The 23,698-nt window shown below is 39.3% G+C and overlaps 1 protein-coding gene across 1 annotated transcript; it reads left to right on the forward strand.

The window, feature by feature from the left end:
• On the forward strand, positions 1 to 9,685 carry IL22RA2 (interleukin 22 receptor subunit alpha 2). The gene is made up of 5 exons (XM_036870935.1): positions 1 to 61; positions 3,606 to 3,741; positions 6,103 to 6,281; positions 8,381 to 8,547; positions 9,536 to 9,685. The coding sequence occupies exons 1-5, from the start codon at positions 1 to 3 to the stop codon at positions 9,683 to 9,685; spliced, it is 693 nt and encodes a 230-aa protein (XP_036726830.1).
• The last annotated feature ends 14,013 nt before the right edge of the window (positions 9,686 to 23,698 follow it).

Below are 23,698 nucleotides of genomic sequence, written 5' to 3' on the forward strand. Positions count from 1 at the left end.
ATGACACCTAAATATTGCTTTCTAGGCTTCCTCACCGGTGTCCTCCTGCCTGGTGTGGTAGGTAAGTGCTTCATTTCTTTTTAATTGCTCACAGCTTTGTCATTTGAGTCTGCTCAAGGGGATTGTTAGACATGGCAGTGGTGCATTTCTGGGCTTTGTAAAAAATTTCAGCTTTCTCCTGTCACAAACTGGTCCGGACAGACATGGGGTACGTTTCTCTCTGCAGCCTGAATAACGGCATGCGGACTTCACGAGTAGCTACTAAAGTGGAGGCACTCTTGTGGGTGCAAAAACTTCACACAGGACAAACATACACCCCTCTCTGTCTCCTTAGCCTTTCTTTCGCCTTCAAGGACAAGATAGCATAGTGGTTACCAGCATAGCTCCTAAGCCAGACTGCCTGGATCTGGATTTCAACTCTGCCATTTTATTATCTAGGAAAACTGGGGCAACTGGCTTAATCCCCCTCTGCCTCAATGACTTCATCTGTAAGGTGGGGATTGTAGGTCACTGTGAGGATTAAATGAGTTAATACATGACAAGTGCTTAGCACAGTGCCTCGCACAGCAAAGACCATAAACAACATGTGAGAATTTGCTGTTGGTATTCATGGAGAACTCGTCAAGAGCAGAGAGCATCTTACCATCCCAACATAGCTCTGAGCAAGGCCATTAGGACCCCCAGTTAACAGATGGGTACCTCTCAGTATAAGCGTCTCAAGTAACTTTCACAAGACTGTACAGTTGCCCAGTGACTGATAACATAAAAACAATTCAATCCTCCATTTCCCAGAAATGTGTGGATCTGAGTAGACTATGCCTTTGGTCTTTGGTCAGACCAAGAACTCAATTAGCAGAATATGGCAGGAATTCAAGTGCTACCCAAATGACCTTGGCTCTGCATCTTACCAGACCTGTAACCATATGGGCAAGATACGCAACTCCTTTAGACCTCAGTTTCCCCACGTGTAAAACGTACTGATAAAAATACCTACCTTATTGGGTGGTTGTGAGAATGAAAGAAGATGTAAAGCTTTGAGCACAGGGCCTGATATACATTTAAGGTTCAAATATGTTCAGTGATTAATGAAGGCCGGCCTGGGGGAGGAGGAGGAGGGAAAGAAGAAGGAGTATCTTCATCCTCTCGTTGCTCTGCTTCCTCCATTAGCTCCTCTCTCCTGAGGCTTTTCTGTTGGTTTGCTGTGACGGGTGAGAGGCAGGCTCCAGGGCCAGACAGCCTGGGTACAAAATCAGCCTCACCGTCTGCAGCTGCACCAGCTCTTTTACTTCTCCAAGGCTTGGATTTTGGGCTGTAAGAGGAAGACCACAATAATATGTTTTTCACAGATGAGCTGGGCAGACTCAATGAAGACAGGTAAAATCCCCTGTGTCTGGTAGAGAGGGATTGCTATTTTCTTTGATGGAGGTTAGCAGTGGTGTTACAAAAATGAGAGAAGAAATCTGAAGACAGACGAGGTAAAGGACACTGGACTATCTATCTTCAGGATAGCAAATCAACTCTAGGAAGGATCTTCCAGAAATTGTGCATGCTTGTCACCTCCTGAAAACTTCTGCTAAGTACAATTTTATGTGCTAAATACGATTGATCGGGTAGTGATCTGGGTGAGCAAAACCAATGGTGGCATTTGACTCTTTCCGAGTACACATCACCACTTGATGTACTGAAGGAGGTCCAAAAAATAAAAATAAAAACAAACAAAAACCAAATACCAGTAATGACACTATTTGGTTGGTAAAAATAACTACCTAAGGAAACAGCCCCATTCATTAGAAAATAACACATCTTGAATGTTCAGAGCTGAGACCATGGGCTTAGGAGAATTTGCTTCCATCTTAATGATATTTGAGCAAAGACCTAAAGGAGATGAAGAAATGAGGCATGTGGAAATCCAGGGAAGAGCATTCTAGGAAAAGGGAAGGGCCAACGCAGAGACCTCGGATGGGGCCATTCCCAGCACGGTGGACCAGGAGAAAGGAGGCCACTCTGGAGAAGCCAGGTGGCAAGTGGTAGAAGATGAGGAAGAGACAGGGGATGTGCTTCCTCACTCGTCCTGCCCACGACCTATCCCTTAGCAGAAACTCTGGGCCTACTGGAGAGGCAAAGCTTTACCTCTGCCCATTTTAGGTTTTCAGCTGGGACTCTTTTTTTTTTTTTTTAACTTACACAATGTTTCATGTTAAATTTATTCAATAAAAAAGTCGGCTAGGACTCTTTAACAAAAAGGCAGATTAATAAAACAGTTTATTAATGCATGCAGCACACAACACCAGGGGGGATCCTGTATGAAGAGAAACTCAAAATGGCGGCTTAGAATTCCAGCTTCTGTAGCATCTTCAACAAAGCACGATACACCTGTAGGAACATGACAGGACAGAGGAAAGCAGTTTTAGTCTTCCAAGGGAGGAATTTGCGGGAAAGTAAATACGTGGGAGAAAACTAATGGAGTAAGTTTCATTTGCAGATTCTTCTGGTGCCTTCTTTGGGCTGATAAGAATCTGTCTCCAGTAAAGTAAAAGGAGAATTTATTAGATTTGGCCCAAAAGTTCGTTTGGGTCTTTCTGTGAGAGCCTACCAAAAACCCGAACGAAATTTTTGGCCAGCCCTATATATCCTGCCTTTAGGCAGAAAAAGGGGGAGGTCAAGAGAGCTTTTCCTGCATTTGCTGCTTCTTAATTGCCTTCAGCTCAAAATAATTTTTATGTCAAAGAGGCATATCTGGGGGTAATATATTCTGGTTTTCTTCAGACCCTAGAATAAAATTTTGTCAAAGGTCTCTTGCCTCCAGTGGACTAAATGTAGGTGAGATTGAGCTCTCATGTCGCATGAATTGACCAAGAAAGCACAAACTATGCCAGTGCGAAATTATCCACCTTCCTGCCATGACTCCTTTCGAGACTCTTCTCAGGAACGCTGGTCTCCACGGCAAGCCCTTGGGCAGTTTCCCTCCACAGCCTGGACCCGTCCACCTGAGCAGTTATGCTCGGGCACTTGGCACCAGGATGCAGGCAGGTAAGAGCATCCACTCAGGAGTGCAACCGGCCTCCATGCAATAAAGCCAGGTCAGCTGAGAGAGGCGGAGGACAATGAAGCAGGACGAAGAGATGAAGCAAGAACCAGAGAAAAGGAGGGACGAGTTCCAGGCTGAGGTCCTGGAGGCAGAATAGAATCCAGGCGAAAGCTTGCCTCAGAGGAGCAGTAATGCAGGGTCTCCTAGGAAGGTGGGCAAAGTGGCCTTGGTGAGGCCTTTCATCTCAGTCATTACATTCCATCACCACCAGGGGTGGAATTAAGGGCAATACTATCTTTTCACTGCCGTTACTTCCTCTCCAGCTTAGGGGTGGGGTGGGAGTTTATCACGTATGTTTTTATGGTCTGGATCACAACTGTCCTGAGATGTTAGCATGCATCAAAATCATCACATCAAAGATCAAAAATGTTGATTTCTGGGCTCCACTTCCACCATCTGCCCCTATAGCAACTATTTCAAGGAATCCTGATGCAGGTATTATTACATTGAAAATTATGGCTAATAACGATGGTGCTCATGTCAATGTTCAGTGTCGCTCCGTTTCTTATTATTTTAGAAACTCAGCCAGCCCACGAGTCTCTGAAACCTCAACGAGTACATTTTCAGTCCCAAAATTTTCACAACATTTTGCACTGGCAGCCTGGGCGGGCTTGTCCCGGCAACAGCAGTATCTATTTTGTGCAGTATAAAACGTAAGTAATCTGAGCTTCCTCCAACTAGTAGAGATGGCCACTAAGATTCCATGTTCTAGAAGGCGATGGAGTGTTAGGATCTGAGCTTTTGTCGGTTTCAGAAGGGTTGAGAAGAAGCAGAGGTGGGGGCAGGAGTGTGTCTTCCCTGAAGGTGACACAAAATGCATGATGACGTGTAGTCTGTGACGGGAGATACTTCATCCCTCAGAGACCCAGAACCGAGACTTCACAGGCTCAGCCTTTGGCTTCACAACAGAGACTCTCAATACACATTTGTCCACTGAATGTTAGAAGCGACTTGTTTAGCACCTAATAGGTACTCAATTAAATTGAAGCTATTGATAGTTGAAAAAGAAGTTGTGGGACACGTGGATGTGAGTGTGTAAACTACATTTTCAATTTAAAGGTCATTTCTTTAGAGTGGGTTTACTATTTAGAAAATTCCTTTCAAAAACGAATGCCTCCTGTAAGCATGAATGCAAATTGGAACACGCTGAGGCATGTTCCTCCTGTGTGATCTTCAGACTAATTCTAGTGGATCATTGCCAAAACTCAGATATACTCTACTCCTTTCCTGGACTGAGGCCTGGAAACAGAAGCTCCTGATTTGCAAATGGCAGGCTTTCCCCTTCACACATCTCTGTTCAGGGGGCTGAGGGTGGGAGTATGCAGATAGGAGCTGAAGCTTTTCCTTCTCTTACATAGATTGAGATTCTGGCTAAACATGAGACAGGAGATATTACAGTTTAGCTTTTATGATTTTCTATTAGAAATTCAGAAGATTAGATGTAGCTATGGACCAAAGTAGCAATTTTTATGCCATAAATTCATTCATGTCTCTCCAGCATGGGGTAGATCCAAAGTCAGATTTTTCCATTTATCAAGCTCTCACTAACTTCAGAAGGACTATCTCCAGAAGTTTCTCAGTCTTTAACTGCTGCTTTTCTCAACATATTTTGTGTAGCAACTGTAAACTTCACAAACCTTTACAATAAAGATTTCTCCACTCCAAAACCAGATTTGTGCGTCGTTGGAAATGCTTCCCTGTAGGAAGTGGGGATTGGTGATCTTTTTATTCTTCCCCTGTAGGCAGTATAAACATATCCAAAGTGGACCTATTTATGGTTCAACATAAACAGTGGATTAGACGTTGTTTTTCCATGAAATTAATGAAGATTAAACTTTAGGGCCCCATGGAAAAATTTCATAGTTGTAATTCTTTTTCTTAAATAGAACTCTTAAACTTGTATAAAATTCAGAATACCTGGATCCATTCCTACCTATGTGATATTTTCAATAGCACAATGCAGATTTATATTTTCAAAATCTTTCATTTTGGGTCTATCCAGTTCTCATGGGTCTACTGAAAGTTTCTGTCCCATTTAGGATAGGACAAAAAATGAGGTATTACACTAAAAAAGAAGCCAGTCATTGCAGCTAAATTCAGCTAGCAAAGGCAATGTCTAATAAGAGTTAGAAAACATTAAATTGTGCTTAATATATGTTGTTGGTTCTGCTCTTATGGTGTCTTCTGATATAATGAAACTGCTGTCAGCATATAGTTTACAGAGTACAGACATCAGCAATACTCTTCATTATATGGCTAAAAAGTTATATTTCAAGTCCTTCAACAAATATTTTGGAAGCTTTCTCCCCAGCCTCTAATTCCTGCTCTGTTCCCACCATCATCTTATTGCATTTTCTTTGATTTGTGACTGGTAAGGAAGGCAAGCATTAATCTTCCCTTTTGCTGTTACACCATCCCACAGTCTTAGGCTGAATCAACGTATCTGGCGCTTTGCCTCATTACCTTTTCTTCCTGGGTTCTCCTCGGTCTCTCCCAGCCTCTAATTACAAAACTCCTTAAAGAGCCCTTCCTACAACCCTCGTTCAGTTGTCAAAAAAGAGATTGATGTTATGTGTTGGGTGTCACCTGAGATGAAAAGTGGTAGCAACTTCTCAGAATCAGCCACGTTACTCAACAGCAAGCTGATGAGAAGTGAGGAAAACCACAAAGTGTTGAAACCTCAGGAGCCTGAAGGACATGGAGAGCTCATAGTCAAAAATGGAAGTTGGTTCAGACCCCAGAAGAAAAACTTCACTAAGTACTAAAAATCCAAAAACCCTTATGCTAGTGTTACAGAAGGTATCAAGCTTGAGTTTATATTTCAACAAGATAGCACTTTGATTAACAAAAAGAAAAAAATTTTTAAAGATACATAAGAGCAGCTGTCAATTTCACAGTGGTGCTGATATTGGAGGACAAATTTCAGCCAGTCTGAAAACTGAATAGACCGAAAAAACTGAAGACTCCTTCAATGGAATGAAGGAATTCAGATTTTTGTCTTTTCCCTTCTATAGGTATGGACAGAGGCAATGGAAAAATAAAGAGGACTGCTGGGGTATTCGAGAGTTCTCCTGTGACCTTACCAATGAAACATCAGACATATGGGAACCTTACTACGGGAGAGTGAGGACGACCCTGGCTGGGGTCCACTCAGGCTGGACCATGACACAGCGGTTCTCTCCCTGGTGGGAAAGTGAGTCAGAAAAGTTTCTATTCCAGTGTCTTTTGTCCCGTCCCTGTTGGAAGGGATCAAAAAAGTCTGCTATATAAAGTGAACTATACTAGGGGTTCAGCACTGGTCCTCCTAACTGGGAAGTTGAACACGCAGGAGTGCCAGTCCAGTCTCGGCAAGAAGAAGTCCGTATTGTTGAGTCTGTATAGCTTCTATCCCTTTCACACTGCCATTTTATTCATGAGCCTATCGAGCAAGTGTGGGGCATCGGGCAGACAGGCTTTCATTGCCTCCACCTAGATTTATTAAACAGCTTTATTGAGATATAATTCACACCCCTTACGATTACTCATATAATGTGTACAATTCAATAATTTTTTACTATGTCCACAGATAAGTACAACCATCACCCATAGTCAATTTTAGAACATTTTCATCACCACAAAAAAGAAACTGCATACTCTTTGGCTATCACCCTCCTATTCTCTCCCCTCTTTGGCCTCTCAGCCCTAGGTGACCACTGATCTACTTTCTGTCTCTAAAGAGTCCCCTCATCTTGATATTTCATACGAATAGAATCATATAATATGTGATCTTTTGTGACTGGCTCCTTTCATTTAGCATAATGTTTTCAAGGTTTGTCCATTTTGTAGCATGTATCAGTGCTTCATTCCTTTTTGTGGCTGAATAATATTGCAGTACACGGATATACTACATTTTGTTTATCCATTCCTCAGCTGATGGATATTTGAGTTGTTTCCACATTTTAGCTACTGTGAATAGAGCTCCTATAAACATTCATGTACAAGTTTTTGTGTAGACATGTTTTTATTTCTCTTGGGTATATACCTAGGAGTGGAATCACTTGGTCACCCTGTAACTGTATGTTTAATCATTTGAGAAACTGCCAGACTGTTTTCCAAAGCAGCTGCACCATTTTCCATTCCCATCAGCAGTGTATGAGGGTTCCTGTTTCCCCACATCCTTAGCACCACTATGTCACTTTTTGATTATAGCAGTCCTAGTGCATGTGAAATGGTATCTCATGTGATTTTGATTTGCATTTCCCTGATGATTAGTGATGTTGAGCATCTTTTCATGTGTTTATTGGCCATTTGCATATCTCCCTTGGAGAATTGTCCATTCAGATATTTTGCCCATTTTTAAATTGAATGATTTGTCTTTTAATTACTGAGTTTTAAGTTTTTTGTATATTATGGACACCATTACCTTATCAGATATATGATTTTCAAATATTTTCTCCCATTCTGTGATTTGTCTTTTCACTTTCTCAACGGTGTCATTTGAAGCCCCAAAGTATTTAACTTTGGTGAAGTCCAATCTACCTATTTTTTCTCTTGCTACTCATGCTTTTGGTGTCATATCTAAGAATTCTTTGCCAAATCCAAGGCTATGGCATGTATGTCTCTATCTCTATCTATCTCTAAGTTGATTGATCATGGCTAGTTTTCAAGAATTATGAAAGATATGGATCTACAAACTAAAAATACATAATGAATGCGGAACAAGAAAACAACAACAAAACCCATTAACGAATTAAATCATTTAGAATTACTATAGTTAATCTGGGGGAAATTAAAGTGACTATTAATTTATTTAGTTTTCTTTCCTAGTTAACGATCATCTGATTATTGACACCAAATGCAAGAAACAAAAACTCTCTCTTGATCCTTCTCCTGCTATTCCATAGTATATAACATAATTCTGTTGAAATAATTTTATAGCAACAAGTCTTCAAATCATTTTCAAGCTGCTTTGAAATTTTACAACTTTAAGGACCTACAAAATATTTGCCTTACACTAAGATCTTCACCCAAATAACTTTTTACATTTCGTTTTCCAAAACAATCACTGCAGGCTGTGGAAATGATTGATAAATGTCCTCTTAAAGCTGATTCAGAGTATATGTCTTTGCAAATAAAGAATCATCTGCAAAGAAACTTCTCAGATATTTATATTTTAGGTGTTAGCAGTATCTCTTCATAATGATTTTTGCCAGATCCCTGAACTTAATAATGATTTGTTATTATGCATAATGTGTCCATATGAAATATTACATTATTGAGTGATATTGTCAAATTTTCCTATTCTTTCCTCAGCAAAACTAGATCCTCCAGTCATGAATATAACCCAAGTTAATGGATCTTTGTTGGTGAATCTCCATGCTCCCAACTTACCATATAGAGACCAAAAAAGAAAAAATGTATCAATGGAATACTATGGGCTAGTATACCGAGTCTTTGTAATTAACAATTCACTGGAAAAGGTAAGTTCAGATGAATAGATAAGTTAGGTATTTTTTTCTTTTGTTTAAGCAACATTTTAGCCATAAAATAGGTCCTGTCTTTTGCTACTCTATCCCCTCTTATTTTTCCTTATCTTTTTTTAGTTCCTTCTCACTTTCACCCTCATTGATAAGCAATTAGTGGTTACCATCGCCATCAGAATTGTGTGTACGTGTGTTTGCACCTTTTCCGTCATTCAGCTGGTTTCCTTTTGATTTTCCCTGCATATCTAAAGATTGGTATTAACAATATTTAATTCCATTTGATTGTCACAAATATTCATTTTTATGAACTTTACACACCTTATTTTAAAGTGGCTTTTGGATCAGAGCATTATATATTAGTGCCAGTTTTTCTCTGATATTATAATCCTCCATTGGTGCCTTTATTTTGGTTTGGTGGTTAATTGAATGTTCCTTTTTTTTTTAGTGTCATATAAGACAGGGTTCCTTTGGCTGTAAAAAACAGAAATCCATTCAAACTGGTTCAAATAGAAAAGTGGAGGGGAGAGAAGGATTTTTACTAGGAGGTAATGATCAATCTTACAACAGCCAGAAGCAAGAAATAAAGTGCTGCCAGGCTTTGTAGTCACTGGGAAGGAGAAATGGAGAAGCAAGTTGTAAACAATCTCACTCTGTTTCTCTGTGGTCACATGCCACATGTCTACAACTGTCTCCAAATCGATTCCATTCTCCTCACTGCACAGTTCAAATTCTTAAAAAAGAGACTCTGACCACTGGGTCAATCAATCAGCATCACTAGGGAGAAGTCCTGTGGTTCCTCCACAGCCATGTGACCTGTCCCTTTCTCAGTCTGTGAGCTAGGACTCTGGAGAAGGAAGATGTGTCTCGGAAGAAACCCTACAGCCCATCTAAACTGGTCATGAACAACTTAGTTTTATCAAAAATAGAGCAAGTCAATGACTTACTGGAAACCATTTATCATCTCATTTTTCCCCCTTGTGTGTAGGAGCAAAAGGTATATGAAGGAGCTCACAGAGTTGTTGAAATTGAAGCTCTAACACCTCACACTGGTTACTGTATAGTGGCTGAAATGTATCAGCCCACATTAGACAGAAGAAGTCAGAGAAGCCAACAGAGATGTGTGGAAAGTCCTTGAAGTGCTCTGCAGACTGGCAATCCAAACTCTCTGAGAATAGGACGGCTCGTTTTGAAGAATCTCATTGAAAGTTGTTTTTATATTTTCTTTTTTTTTTTACTGAAATATAGTTGATTTACAATGTTGTGCTAGTTAGTTTTTATATATTCTTAATGCAATGTTCACCATTATACTTCATAGAACTCTTTGTTTAATCATTCTTTCTTCCTTTATATTTTATGTGTAAACTAAATTTAAGCAGTTCCCCCCCCCTCAAAAAAAACCATTAGAATTTAAAGAAGAGGCAGAAAACAAAAGGCTCTGTGAAATACAGAACTTAATTTCTGACTGTAACATCTCTAACATAATCCCCATTCTTCTAAGTCAGCTAAATAAAAATTAAAGAACCAAGGAGCAGTAGGCATGTTTTTAAATGTTGAATGAATTTTTTAAAATAGCATCACAGACAAGCAATCCTGATGCAATCCTTTTTCACTATCTATTGACAGTTAACTTGACATAGATATTTCAACTTTCACATAAGTGGAATTTTTATGTGAATGAGTATCTTCCCATATATTTCTATTTTATATGAATATACTTTCCATATATTCATTTTCTATTATATAATATTCTTATTTAATGAACCAATATTTTCTTTTAAATTCTATTCTATGTAAATAAGAATAATATTTGAAAAAAAGCCTCTCATGATTTCTGGATTAATATCTAGGTTAAGTTTATCAGCAATAACATCTAAATACCAAAGGATGCCTACTCAATACAATTTCCTTCATTTAACACATACTCACATTAAGGTTTTCTTTTCTGTTTTTGTTTGTTTTTTAATATTGCCTGAGAAGAATGTATCTTTATTCTCAAAGTCAGGTATAAGATTTTTCAGCAACAAAGTAAAAAAGAACGTTTAACTCTAATTTATACCACACTCATTACTCAATCCTCCTGGTGAAGGATCCCTTGCCAGTGGCATCTTCATAATCTCTATATACAAGGATCTTTTGAATGACAGTTTGGTTGGGGACATAGGGTATGGTTGGGGACCAGGTTAAGAAGTTGACTTGCAGCTGAAAGCATAGCATGGGTGGTGAGTTTATTGGGGAGAGGGGCTGGTGCTGGCAGAGATTGTAGAGCCAGTTAAAGCCCACCAACAATCTCCTAGCAGCTCCAGGCCCCAACAAGTGAAGGTCTATGGGCTCGGGCTCAGTGTAGCAACAGAAAGCTGCCTTCCTCACCTTGGGTTCAATGTTTAAGGCTGTCTATTTTGTGAAGAGATATGAATTGTAGAACATTTGTACGATTCCTCATGAACATTGCTACAAAATGTGATAAAAATATATTAAGTGTTTCTGGTTATATACAATTACACACAATAATAAACTGATTAAAAATTCAGAAATGTGTGGAGGGAGATAGTAAGAGACAGAGAAAGAGCTAGAGAATTATTTTCACGGCTTTCCCATGTGGTCAAAAAAAATGAATTTGAGCACACATCTCGAGATAAAAATTACTTTAATCTATGTTTTTGAATTACGTTTTTTGTTTGTTTGTTTGTTTGTGTTTTGCTTGCTGTCCTTTTGAGGGGGAATTAAGAGCAATGGGATGGGTATGGAGTAAGGATTGTGCGTGGCCAACAGCATTTAAGTTTTTGAAATTCAATAGTCCTGAAGACTGATTTAAAAACAGTTATGGGGGCTTCCCTGGTGGCGTAGTGGTTGAGAGTCTGCCTGCCAGTGCAGGGGACACAGGTTCGAGCCCTGGTCTGGGAAGATCCCACATGCCGTGGAGCAACTGGGCCCGTGAGCCACAACTACTGAGCCTGCGCGTCTGGAGCCTGTGCTCCGCAACAAGAGAGGCCGCGATAGTGAGAGGCCCGCGCACCGCGATGAGGAGTGGCCCCCGCTTGCCACAACTAGAGAAAGCCCTCGCACAGAAACGAAGACCCAACACAGCCATAAATAAATAAATAAATAAATAAATAAATAAATAAATAAATAAATAAAAACAGTTATGGCTGCCTCACGAAAGTTAATAGGTAGCATCAAGTTTTATTTTATGTTTGTTGTACTTTGTCTTTGCTTTCATGCTTAGGCAAGTTACTTAGGCATGCTTAGGCAAGAATAAAATACTTTGTAAAAAATGATAACTGTTACATTCTTCATTGTGTTAGGAATATATTGTACTATTTCAATAAATCTTTTAATTTTTTTGCTTTGTATTTTGAAATATCTGTTACTTGGGTTTTTTTAAAGGATAGACTTGTAAATTCTGTCAGATGAAATCCTAATTAGACTTCTTAGACCCACACTAAGTTCCAGCCAGAAATCAGCAAACGGTGTTGAGCAGGACTTCAGGCATTCCTTGATCTTGCCCGATGGTCAAATGGCAATTCCACTCTTACAGGTTCTCAGGCCAAAAGCTTTGGGGCCATCTTTGTTTCCTCTCTTTCAGTCACATCCTATAGTCAATCTGTCAATAAATTCTACTGGCTCTAAACTCCAAAATATAACTTTTCTCACACCTACCTTATTCCAGGCCAACATCCTTTCTCATCTGGATGATTTCTAGAGCCACCTGGCTGGTCTCCCTCTCTGCTCTTGCCTCGTTCTAGTCTGGTCTCAGCAGGGTAGCCGGGTGATGCTTTGAACATAAATCAGATCATGTCACTCTTCTGCTCCTGACCCTCCAATGGCTCCCCGTCTCATAGAGGTAAAAAACCAAAGTTCTTCCCATGACCTCTAAGGCCCTGGATGATCTGATTCCTTTTCTCCTAATCTCTCAGACCTCATTCCCTAATTCTGGCCACTCTCACTTTGTTCCAGCACACAGACCCTGCTGCTTGGCCCTCAAATGCAAATGTTCTGGCCTGAGGGCCTCTCTACCAGCTGCTTCCTGGAAAGCTGTGCCAGCTATCCATAGGCTAGCGCCCTCACCTCCACTAGGTCTTTGCTGCAAGGTGGCCTTATCAGTGATGCTTCCCTCACCATTCGATTTAAAATGGCAAACTACCCGCCGTGACTCGCTCTACCCCTCATTTTCCCTCACAGCACTTAAACCACCTGACACACTGTTGTTCACTTGTTCATCTTGTTTATTGTTTGTCTTTCCCTCCTCCACTAGAATGTAAAGGCAGGTCTGTTATTTTGTTTTGTTTTGTTTTGTTCTGTTCCCACAGCTGTCTCTTCATCCTCTAGAACAGAACCAGTGCATAGCAGATGCTCAATTAATATCTGTGAGATAATTCAATGAAGCAAGAGTGGAACCACTGACATCATGGGAGAGTTGGTGAAGAGGACGGGGGGAGACCTTTCTTATCATTTTGTACAATCTGCTGCCTATCTTCCTCCACAGGTTAGTGTGGGAGAGTGAGCCATTCTTTACAGAGATGCAACGATGCAGATAAGCAGAGACAAGGTCTTGGGCAATTCTGAGCAGAGCTATTCTGGAGTAATTGTTTCTTCCTCCAACTGAATGTCATTTCCTAGGCATTGTTTGCTCTCCTTGGATAGTGGTCAAGTCCAGAAGTCCCGCCCCAGGTTTTCTTTAAAAAGAGAGAGGGAGTGAAATTGGGATTGTGAAAAAACATACCCACTTTGATGAGAAGGAATTTTAGAGAGAGTTCTCAATATAGGGTTGAGGTAGGTGTTCATGGTGTAAATTCATTTCTAGGATGGGTTCTCACAGGACAGCAACCCAAGATCACACAGTTTGGGATTATTTATATGAGGTTTATGGCATCCTTAGCAATGGCTTTTTTTGCCAGAAAAAATTATTCAGGGGATATTGGGATTGTTTTTAATTAATTCTTGATTTATGAAAACTGCAAATTCAAATCCCTTGTTATTCTTTGTTTTTAAGTTCAACTCATAAACCTTATTACTCCTGTTTATAAATCTGTCAACTTTTAGCAATCACTTTTAAGAGGGCTTTTACAATTTAATTGAATTATTTTAGATATTTATAAATTTAATATATTCCATATCCTTTTGAACACCTCAATTGTATAACACACAGGTTGTCAAGAACGGTAAGAGGTCTGGTAGCTTACCCTACTCAGAAGCTAACAAGTTAGCCTGTCAACATCTTTTCAATGCTAGCAGCAGACACGAGACTCCTGGGTCAGAGACAAAGAGCTTTAACACTCACAGCAATAGCATTAGCCAGAGTATCATCATTTTGCATCAGTTCACTGTTCAGTAGGTCTGGGTTAGGGGCTTCCCTGTTGGCTCAGTGGTTAAGAATCTGCCTGCCAATGCAGGGGACACAGGTTCGAGCCCTGGTCCCGGAAGATCCCACGTGCCGCGGAGCAACTAAGCCTGTGCGCCACAACTACTGAGCCCGCGTACCACAACTACTGAAGCCCGCGTGCCTAGAGCCTGTGCTCCACAACTAGAGAAGCCACCGCAATGAGAAGCCCGGGCACCACAATAAAGAGTAGCCCCCGCTCACCGCAACCAGAGAAAGCCCACGCACAGCAACGAAGACACAACGCAGCCAAAAATAAATAAATAAAATAAATAAGTTATAAAAAAGAATAGGTCTGGGTTAGGACCCAATTATAATATGACAACTAAATTTAATTGGTACCCTAAATGGGATCAAGAAACAGAAAAAAAAAGGACATTAGGTAAAAACTAAGGAAATCTGAATAAACTATGGACTTTAGTTAATAATAATGTATCATGATTGGTTCATTAATTATTCCAAGTATACAATACCAGTGTAAGATAATAATAAGGGAAATCAGGTGTAGGGTATATGGGAAATCTCTGTACTATCTTCATAAAATTTTTGTAAATGTAAAACTATTTTAAAAGAGTTTTTTAAAGTTGAGTAAATGAGAAATGTTAAATAAATTGTAGAACATATTGTACTTGAGTATTGAAAACACTGTGAAAATTGTAATCAGTGACTGAAATTCAGGAACACTGGTTTTGAGCTTACCAGGGATGTCATTCTTTCTCACCAGTGTGACCTGGGAAGATATGTGACCAAACCACATCAGTGTCTACCCATAAGTTACAATTTCAGATGATTCTTAGTCAGCACTAATTAGAAGTTTTTCATCAACCACCCTGAGAATGAGCAGAGACTAACCACCAAAAGCAGAGCTGAAACCTCTCCAAGAGTGAAACATGTCTTTGTCTAGAGGGAACTGGGGCTTCTTGGTGTCTGGGTTCTCAGGGGATTTCTTCGGTGGGAAGTAACTATTAACACCAGGCTCTGGTTTACCACAGGGGCACGGCTCTTCAGAAGCTTGTGTCTTTCAGCAATCTCCTTGGCAAACATGAGTCCTTATCTACACAGGGAAGACCCCTCACTCTGGAGGGAGGGAGAGGGATTTAAGGGCCATATTCACTGATGCCCCATCCTCAATAGCTCCCTACCATCTGTCATCCCACCCTGTTCACAATCATCTAGGGATCATAGCACTATCCCTCCGGAAACACTCAAGGTCCCAAAGTGAGAGAAGAGAGTGCCAACATTTCTCGTCTGTAAAATGGAGGACAACAGGAAAGGGTTGGTCTAAGTCAGTGGTCTGGAACTTCAGTCTATGTGAGAATCATCTGGAGGGCTTGTTACAACACAAGTTACTGAGTCCCCCTCCAGAGTTCCAACTCAACAGAGGGCCAATAACTGGCATTTCTGACGAGTCCCCAGGTGATGTTGATGCTGCTGGTTGGGAAGCCACTCTTTGAGGACCACTGGCTTAAATGATCTTGAGGACATCTTTCTACTTTCGTATTTATTAAATCCATGTATCTCAGACTCATGTGATCATAAAAATCACCTGAGAACTTGCTTAAATATACAGATCAACAGGCCCTACTCTAAACCTCCTAACTCAGAATCACCAGGAGAGCACCCCAAGTGATTCTTATGATCAGAGGAGTTTAAGAAAATTCATTACATAAAAACTCAGGGGACCATCAATGAAGATGGTGTTAGGTTGGAGCAAGGCATGGTGGGGAGATCACAGGCAATCAAACACAGCATGCAACCCCAGAAGAAATGGGTAAAGCTGAAGGAGGGGGTGAGAAGGGATCATCTGGGGCACAGTTTTGCCTTGACCCCTGCCCACTGTGTGTAAAGCACTGCAGAAATCATCTCAACCACTTGGCATGCTTCTTTACTACTCTACCAATACTATTGGATGGGAAGAGCAGGAGGCTCCAGGGAGGACAAATGGCCAAAAGGTGATACAGGGTTAAAGAGCAATATTGGAAGGTCATCAACTGCAGCATTCATTGAGTGTTTTGAATGTGCTTGGTTTTCCCTAACATATAACAACCCATCAATGGAAAAGCCTTTTATTTATTTATTTACTTTTGTATCCACTCTTACATGAGGGACAAAGCTGGTCTAATGAGTAATTAGAACATATGGCTTCTAAAGCCTCTTATGGCCAAGGAGACCATATGTCCAGGTTTTCCCTGGAAAATTTACTATTATCGCAGTTTCCTGTGCAGTCCTCACTCCCATTCTCTCTCAAAAGTATCCTGGCTTAATAACTTACATTACTTATATAAGTTACGTATAGCTCTAAAATTCCACATGTCCATAGATCTAGTCATAGTCACATATTTGTCTAATGCCTTACATCTTAAAAGGCATTTTTGTAAAATGAGTTGAAGTTCTTATCCCCACTGTGACATTCTGGAAACACAGACTCAGAGAGCCTAAGTGACATGACCAACATAACAATGCTATTCGTGAATCAGAACTAAAGCCTCTTCTAAACCATAGACCAATGGGTTTCTTCCATAGATTATTATTTGAAGGTAAAGTGTTCCTTCTCTTTAAATTATATTATCCATGTATCCCAGAAAACAAAAATTCTGTCATGAAGATGTTTATTCCTTTTTTATTTATTTTTAAAATAAAAATATTCTAAGCCTCCATCAACTAATACATCTGTGGAGTTAAGTAGAGAGGTAGTAGAAAGCTGGGTCTACTATAGTAGGTAACAAAGCATATGCCACCACTGTAACCTCACCACACCCTGGCAGGAAGTAGAAAGAAAAATGGTAACAGAAGGAAAGAACAGTGAGTAGAAAGGCAAATCCCCTCCAAGGTATTTTTTGAGGGAAGGTGTAGGGCGAGGAGGGCATCACAATTCCTGCTTCCCAATTTTGCCTGCATAGTCCCCAGTAATGCTAGTCAGTTCATATTAAACAGAAACTAATTCTGTCTGAAAGCAATGTGAGGCTTTAATTCAGCCTAAATTCTCCTCTTACAGATTACGGAGCAGAGAGAAATTTCTCCTTATAGAGAAAGCCCCGGCCCAATGATGGCAACTAAGATGCTCCATTTAAAAGACCGTTTTCAAAACGTCACCATCCTAGAAAGAAGTCTTATTTAGAATGACCAAGAATCTTCCTGGAGGTATTTCTCCCTTTCTTCTCTGAAAGGCAGCTTCAGGACCATGTTGTTTTTCCCTGGTGTGACCGCCTGCCCTTCTTTCCTGCAGCACGTTCAGGGGGGCTGCTTGATTAAACAAGAGACTCAAGGAGAAGGCCGTTAGAAAATTGGAAAGAGTGGCAGCTAGAGACCAGATGCTCCTGCCTTATAAATTAGTAGAAGATTATGCACAGCCAGCTGTACCATATAAATGCCCGGTTTTTATACCACACCATGACCCTCTGTGTTTATCACATGGTCCAGCATCTGGTCAATTCCATCCCCAACTCCCATATATCTATTCAAATCAAGCATTGGCTGGGGATTTATTTATGTATATGCTTCAATCTCAATCAGGATACCCTCCTGAGGTCCTAACTTGCAGCGTGGCAGAGAATTAACCCAGCAAGTCCTTTGTATCATGACTATAAGTTCCTCATTCATCTGGAGGATCATTTTATTTTCACAAGGTTTAGAAGGTGAGTAGTGGCAAAATAAGGAATGCATGCATGTATGTAGATAATAAAGACTAGATATAGATATAGATATAGATACAGATATAGATACAGATATAGAAATATAAGCCTCAAAGTCTTTACATACCAAGATATGGATTTTCTAGAATAAGGTAAAAGTAATGTTTTGTATGCCTTGAATAATTAAGATAAAAAGGAGAGAGACTTTCTTGTGTTTTTAAATCTTGAGCTAAATCTGAGGTTACAGAAAGTTTTCTAAATTTCTTTCTTTTGTAGAGACAGTTTTTCCAAGAAAAAAATCCATTAATTGATTACCTGGCTTTGGTTGTTTTGTTTTAAATGTCTTTGTTCGTTTATTTTTAATGCGACCCAAGTTATGTGGGCCCATCTTTGTGGTGCAGCCCAAAGAATACTCTGATCTTCCCCTCATGCCACACATCAAAACAAATTCTAGATTGACCAAAGAATTAAATGGAAAAAAGTTAAACAAAAAATAAACTTAGAAGAAAACATTTTAACAATTTTTTCTGACCTCTGGAAGGTAAAGGGCTTTAGATTATAAAAACAAGGGAAGACATTATAGTAGAAAAAGATTGATAGATTTTATCCCATAAAACTTTAAATTTTCTAAATTTTCAAATTTAGCACAACCTGAATTAAAAGACAAACAGCATGGTGTGATTTTTTTTTTTTTTTGCAACAGATAATGAACAAAGAATTAATAATCTTAACATATGGAAAACTCTTAGGGAACAACAAGGAAAACACCAAAGCAACAGATTAATAGGAAAAAGACAGAATTAAACAGTTCTCAACAGAGAAAATACAAATTGCCAGTAAATTTTTGTTTTGCACAATTCATTAGTAATGTTAAAATCTTAAGTTGAAACAAAATACCATTCTATACTATCAGCTAGGAAAGATTAAATTGTAATAACAAGCATGGGATGAGATTGATAAATGGGGCAATCAATCTGGAAAGCAAATTAGCTTCAAAGTGTTCAGATCCTTTGACTCAGAAATTTTATTTCTGGGCCTCTATACTAAGGGTGAAAATTTCAAAATGCAGGTGTAAATTCAGGCACAGTCATATTCACTACAGTGTAAGTTTAATAGCAAAACAAAGAGTGGAAACCATCTAAATGCTCTTCAGCTATAGGGAAATGGCCAAGTACATTGGATGTGTCCTTTAGGCTATTAAGTTCTCATTAAAAATCATTCTTACAAGAATTTGTAATGACATAGGAAGGGGGAATAAAGGCACATTTCTCTGGCCTAATTAATGTGGCACCTTTTTCATGGGCATTTGATCTGCATCGTGTCCAGTCTATGTGAAGCTTTCCACACAGTACTGAAAGGAATAAGAGTATACCACCCCGAGATATGTCAATTTGGCATAAAGATTATTTTGAGCTAGAGGAAATTAAGAATCAACAGACGCAGGAAGACTTCTCTGCCCTCCCCTTACTTGTCTACATGCAGGGCATAAATTTCCCTTTGTGAGGGGTGGCTTAAGTTCTCCCCATGTTCCTGTTCCAGAATGAGGAAAGCGACCTTTATTACGAGAGACAGTCAACACCAAGGTGACTCTGCATAAACAAACTTTACTAAAATAACCTGTATCTTCCACTAGTTCCCTCATACATTTCCTAGTTACTTCCCCACAATTTATAGTCCCTTGAAGTCCAAACCCTCTTTTTTTTGTTAAAATGTTACATAAGCTCCCAAGTCTAACCCCTCCTTTGAGTTTCACTTCTTTTCTGTGAATTCCTATGCACGTAAGAATATTAATAAATGTGTATTTGTTTTCTCTTGTTAATCTGTCTTTTGTCAGTTAAATTCACAGCCCCCCAGACACAGAACCTAAGAGGATAGAGGAAAGGTTTTTCCTCCCCAACAGTTTTTGACATGTAGAAATTCTTTCATGAATCTTAGCTATTATTGTCATTCTCATTTAATCCTTGAAACAACTCTGTAAAGTTGGCATTGTTTTACCCATTTCATGAAAGAGTGAAACAAGGCTCACTGAGGTCAAGTGCAGGGATATGTAACTGAACTACTGTTTGAACAAAGGTGGGTCAGAATCCACAGACCATGTTTTTCTCAACACATTCTGCTCCAAAGACTGGAGAATTCAACAAGACTCATCATAAAATGCAACAATATTCCACATTAAAAAGTTGTTTTCAATTGTTTGCAGGGTTGCATTTTTGTACTTTGGGGTAGGTATAGAAAGAAATGGCCAAGAATGACTCTGATTGGTGGGAAGGAGGATGGTTTAAGATCTTAAGATTATTCTAAATTAAAGCAATATGAAAAAGAGCTATCATAGTAATAGTAACACTTGACTTGCATAAAAAAAAGAGTTTAAAAAAATTTGCAGTAGAATGATATATCTTTTTTTCTATGATTTTATCCAACTTCAGAGTCTTCTGATACCTGGAGGCAAGTATGCCTATAAATTGCAAATCTGAATTTCTAAACCTGGACTCTGAAGCATGTTTTGAGTGGAATGCTATAAATGTGACCCAGCTGTTACCTACACTTGCAACAAACAGAGGTGTCTCAGAATGGCTTCAAGTGACTTATAAATATCAGTGATGCAAGAAAAAGAAATTACTGGCACAAAAACAAATATAGATCAATGGAACAGGGTAGAAAGCCCAGAGATAAACCCACCCACATCTGGTCACCTTATCTTTGACAAAGGAGGCAAGAATATACAATGGAGAAAAGACAGCCTCTTCAATAAGTGGTGCTGGAAAAACTGGATAGCTACATGTAAAAGAATGAAATTAGAACACTCCCTAACACTATACACAAAAATAAACTCAAAATGGATTAAAGACCTAAATGTAAAGCTGGACACTATAAAACTCTTAGAGGAAAACATAGGCAGAACACTCTATGACATAAATCACAGCAAGATCCTTTTTTACCCACCTCCTAGAGTAATGGAAATAAAAAACAAAAATAAACAAATGGGACCTAATGCAACTTAAAAACTTTTGCACAGCAAAGGAAACCATAAACAAGATGAAAAGACAACCCTTAGAATGGGAGAAAATATTTGCAAACAAAGCAACTGACAAAGGAATAATCTCCAAAATATACAAGCAGCTCATGCAGCTCAATATCAAAAAAACAAATAACCCAATCCAAAAATGGGTGGAAGACCTAAATAGACATTTCTGCAGAGAAGACATACAGATTGCCAACAAACACATGAACAGATGCTCAACATCTCTAATCATTAGAGAAATGCAAATCAAAACCACAATGAGGTATCACCTCACACCGGTCAGAATGGCCATCATCAAAAAATCTAGAAACAATAAATGCTGGAGAGGGTGTGGAGAAAAGGGAACCCTCTTGCACTGTTGGTGGGAATGTAAGTTGATACAGCCACTATGGAGAACAGTATGGAGGTTCCTTAAAAAACTAAAAATAGAACTACCATACGACCCAGCAATCCCACTACTGGGCATATACCCTGAGAAAACCATAATTCAAAAAGAGTCATGTACCAAAATGTTCATTGCAGCTCTATTGACAATAGCCAGGACATGGAAGCAACCTAAGTGTCCATCATAGGATGAATGGATAAAGAAGATGTGGCACATATATACAATGGAATATTACTCAGCCATAAAAAGAAATGAAATGGAGGTATTTGTAGTGAGGTGGATGGAGTTAGAGTCTGTCATACAGAGTGAAGTAAGTCAGAAAGAGAAAAACAAATACAGTATGCTAACACATATATATGGAATCTAAGAAAAAAAAAAAAAAGGTCATTAAGAACCTAGTGGCAAGACGGGAATAAAGACACAGACCTACTAGAGAATGGACTTGAGGATATGGGGAGGGGGAGGGGTGAGATGTGACAGGGTAAGAGAGTGTCATGGACATATATACACTACCAAATGTAAAATAGATAGCTAGTGGGAAGCAGCCGCATAGCACAGGGAGATCAGCTCGGTGCTTTGTGATCACCTAGAGGGGTGGGATAGGGAGGGTGGGAGGGAGGGAGATGCAAGAGGGAAGAGATATGGGAACATATGTATATGTATAACTGATTCACTTTGTTATAAAGCAGAAGCTAACACACCATTGTAGAGCAATTATACTTCAATAAAGACGTTTTTTAAAAAAAATCTACAAACAATAAATGCTGGAGAAGGTGTGGAGAAAAGGGTACCCTCCTGCCCTGTTGGTGGCAATGTAAATTGATACAGCCACTATGGATAACAGTATGGAGATTCCTCAAAAAACTAAAAATAGAACTACCATATGACCCAACAATCCCACTACTGGGCATATACCCTGAGAAAACCATAATTCAAAAAGAGTCATGTACCACAATGTTCATTGTAGCTCTATTTACAATAGCAGGACATGGAGGCAACCTAAGTGTCCATCAACAGATGAATGGATAAAGAAGATGTGGCACAATGGAATATTACTCAGCCATAAAAAGGAATGAAATTGAGTTATTTGTAATGAGGTGGATGGACTCTATAGAGTCTGTCATACAGAGCGAAGTAAGTCAGAAAGAGGAAAACAAATACCGTGTGCTAACACATATACATGGAATCTAAAAATACGGTACTGATGAATCTAGTGGTAGGGCAAGAATAAAGATGCAGACATAGAGAACGGACTTGAGGACATGGGGTTCGGGGGGAACGGGAAGCTGGGATAAAGTGAGAGAGTAGCATTGACATAAATACACTACCAAATGTAAACTGGATGGCTAGTGGGAAGCTACTGCATAGCACAGGGAGATCAGCTCGATGCTTTGTGACGACCTAGAGGGGTGGGATAGGGAGGGTGGGAGGGAGGCTCAAGAGGGAGGGGATATGGTGATATATGTATACATATAACGGATTCACTTTGTTGTACAGCAGAAACTAACACAACATTGTAAAGCAATTATACTCCAATAAAGGTGAAAAAAAAAGGAAAAGAAATTTGTTTGTTTCTACTATACCATGATGTTAAATGCATTCCCTTTATTAGATTTTGTTACCTACATTTCCCCTTGGTTTATTTTTGAAAGATAACATCCCTTTTACCATATTTGAGACATATGTCAGTATGGACGTTTGTACGTTAGAGTTAGTAAGAGAAGGGGCTGCTGCAAGGTGTGTCTCTGGTACAGAAAAGAGTCATTGAAGACTTCAAAGTGATTTTGAAAATATTTAGGTATTAGAGGGAAAGAACCATCATGCAAAAACATTAAATTAATAGAGAGGATTTTTAAAAAACAAAGGAGGTGAGGGAAATGAGCTGCCTCCTTTTTTCCAAGATTTCATCTCATTTTAACTTTTTTTTAGGTACTCTGGATGCAAACATGTCTGTAAACATTACCAATGTGAAACTGCACTTCTTGAATTGGAAGCACATTATTCAGCAGAATAGTATAAACATGATCACAGCTGTTTCAGAACATAGGTGTTCCAACATGGTCCACCAAGTGGCTTTTAAATATCAATGATGCAAGAAACATTAACTTGGTTTTATGTAATCGGACACTACTGAGATTTTGCAAGGCTTCAGATTTTACTGCTAGTAAAAGGTGTAAGTCGAGTCCTCCCTCACCACCAATTTCTTCACCTCGGACCTCCCCCAAACTCCGCTTTTCCAGCATAATAAACAGCTGAATCCCAGCATAATAAACCAATTTTATAAGATGGTTTTATAATCAACCTAGAATATAGATGATACAAATGTCTTTCCCTAGTATGGGGACATTTATGAGATCATCCTTTCTGACCTCTTCATTCCCAAGGCAAGGGTGGAGGGGTAGGCAGCTGAGAAGAGTGAGAGGAAAAAATTCACCTTTCCAGGTGCTTTAAAACCAAACATTATATATTTGCCACAGGAAAGAAAGAAAGAGATGAAGAGAGGGAGAGAGGAAGGAAGGAAACAGAAGTTCTCCTGTCAAGAAACTTGCCATGGTGAGTGTGACGTGAGAATAAGAGCAGTTTGGGGAGATAAATAGCAGTAGTTTGGGATTTGTTTTGTTTTGTTGGTTTGTTTTTAGTTACTGGCTTCAAATCACAATGAAAATTTCAAAAACAGAAAACATTAACTTTAAAAACTGAACGAATGACCCTCAACATCATTTGAAGGGAAA

Source organism: Balaenoptera musculus, chromosome 12 (genome assembly GCF_009873245.2).
Source record: "Balaenoptera musculus isolate JJ_BM4_2016_0621 chromosome 12, mBalMus1.pri.v3, whole genome shotgun sequence".
NCBI lineage: Eukaryota > Metazoa > Chordata > Mammalia > Artiodactyla > Balaenopteridae > Balaenoptera > Balaenoptera musculus.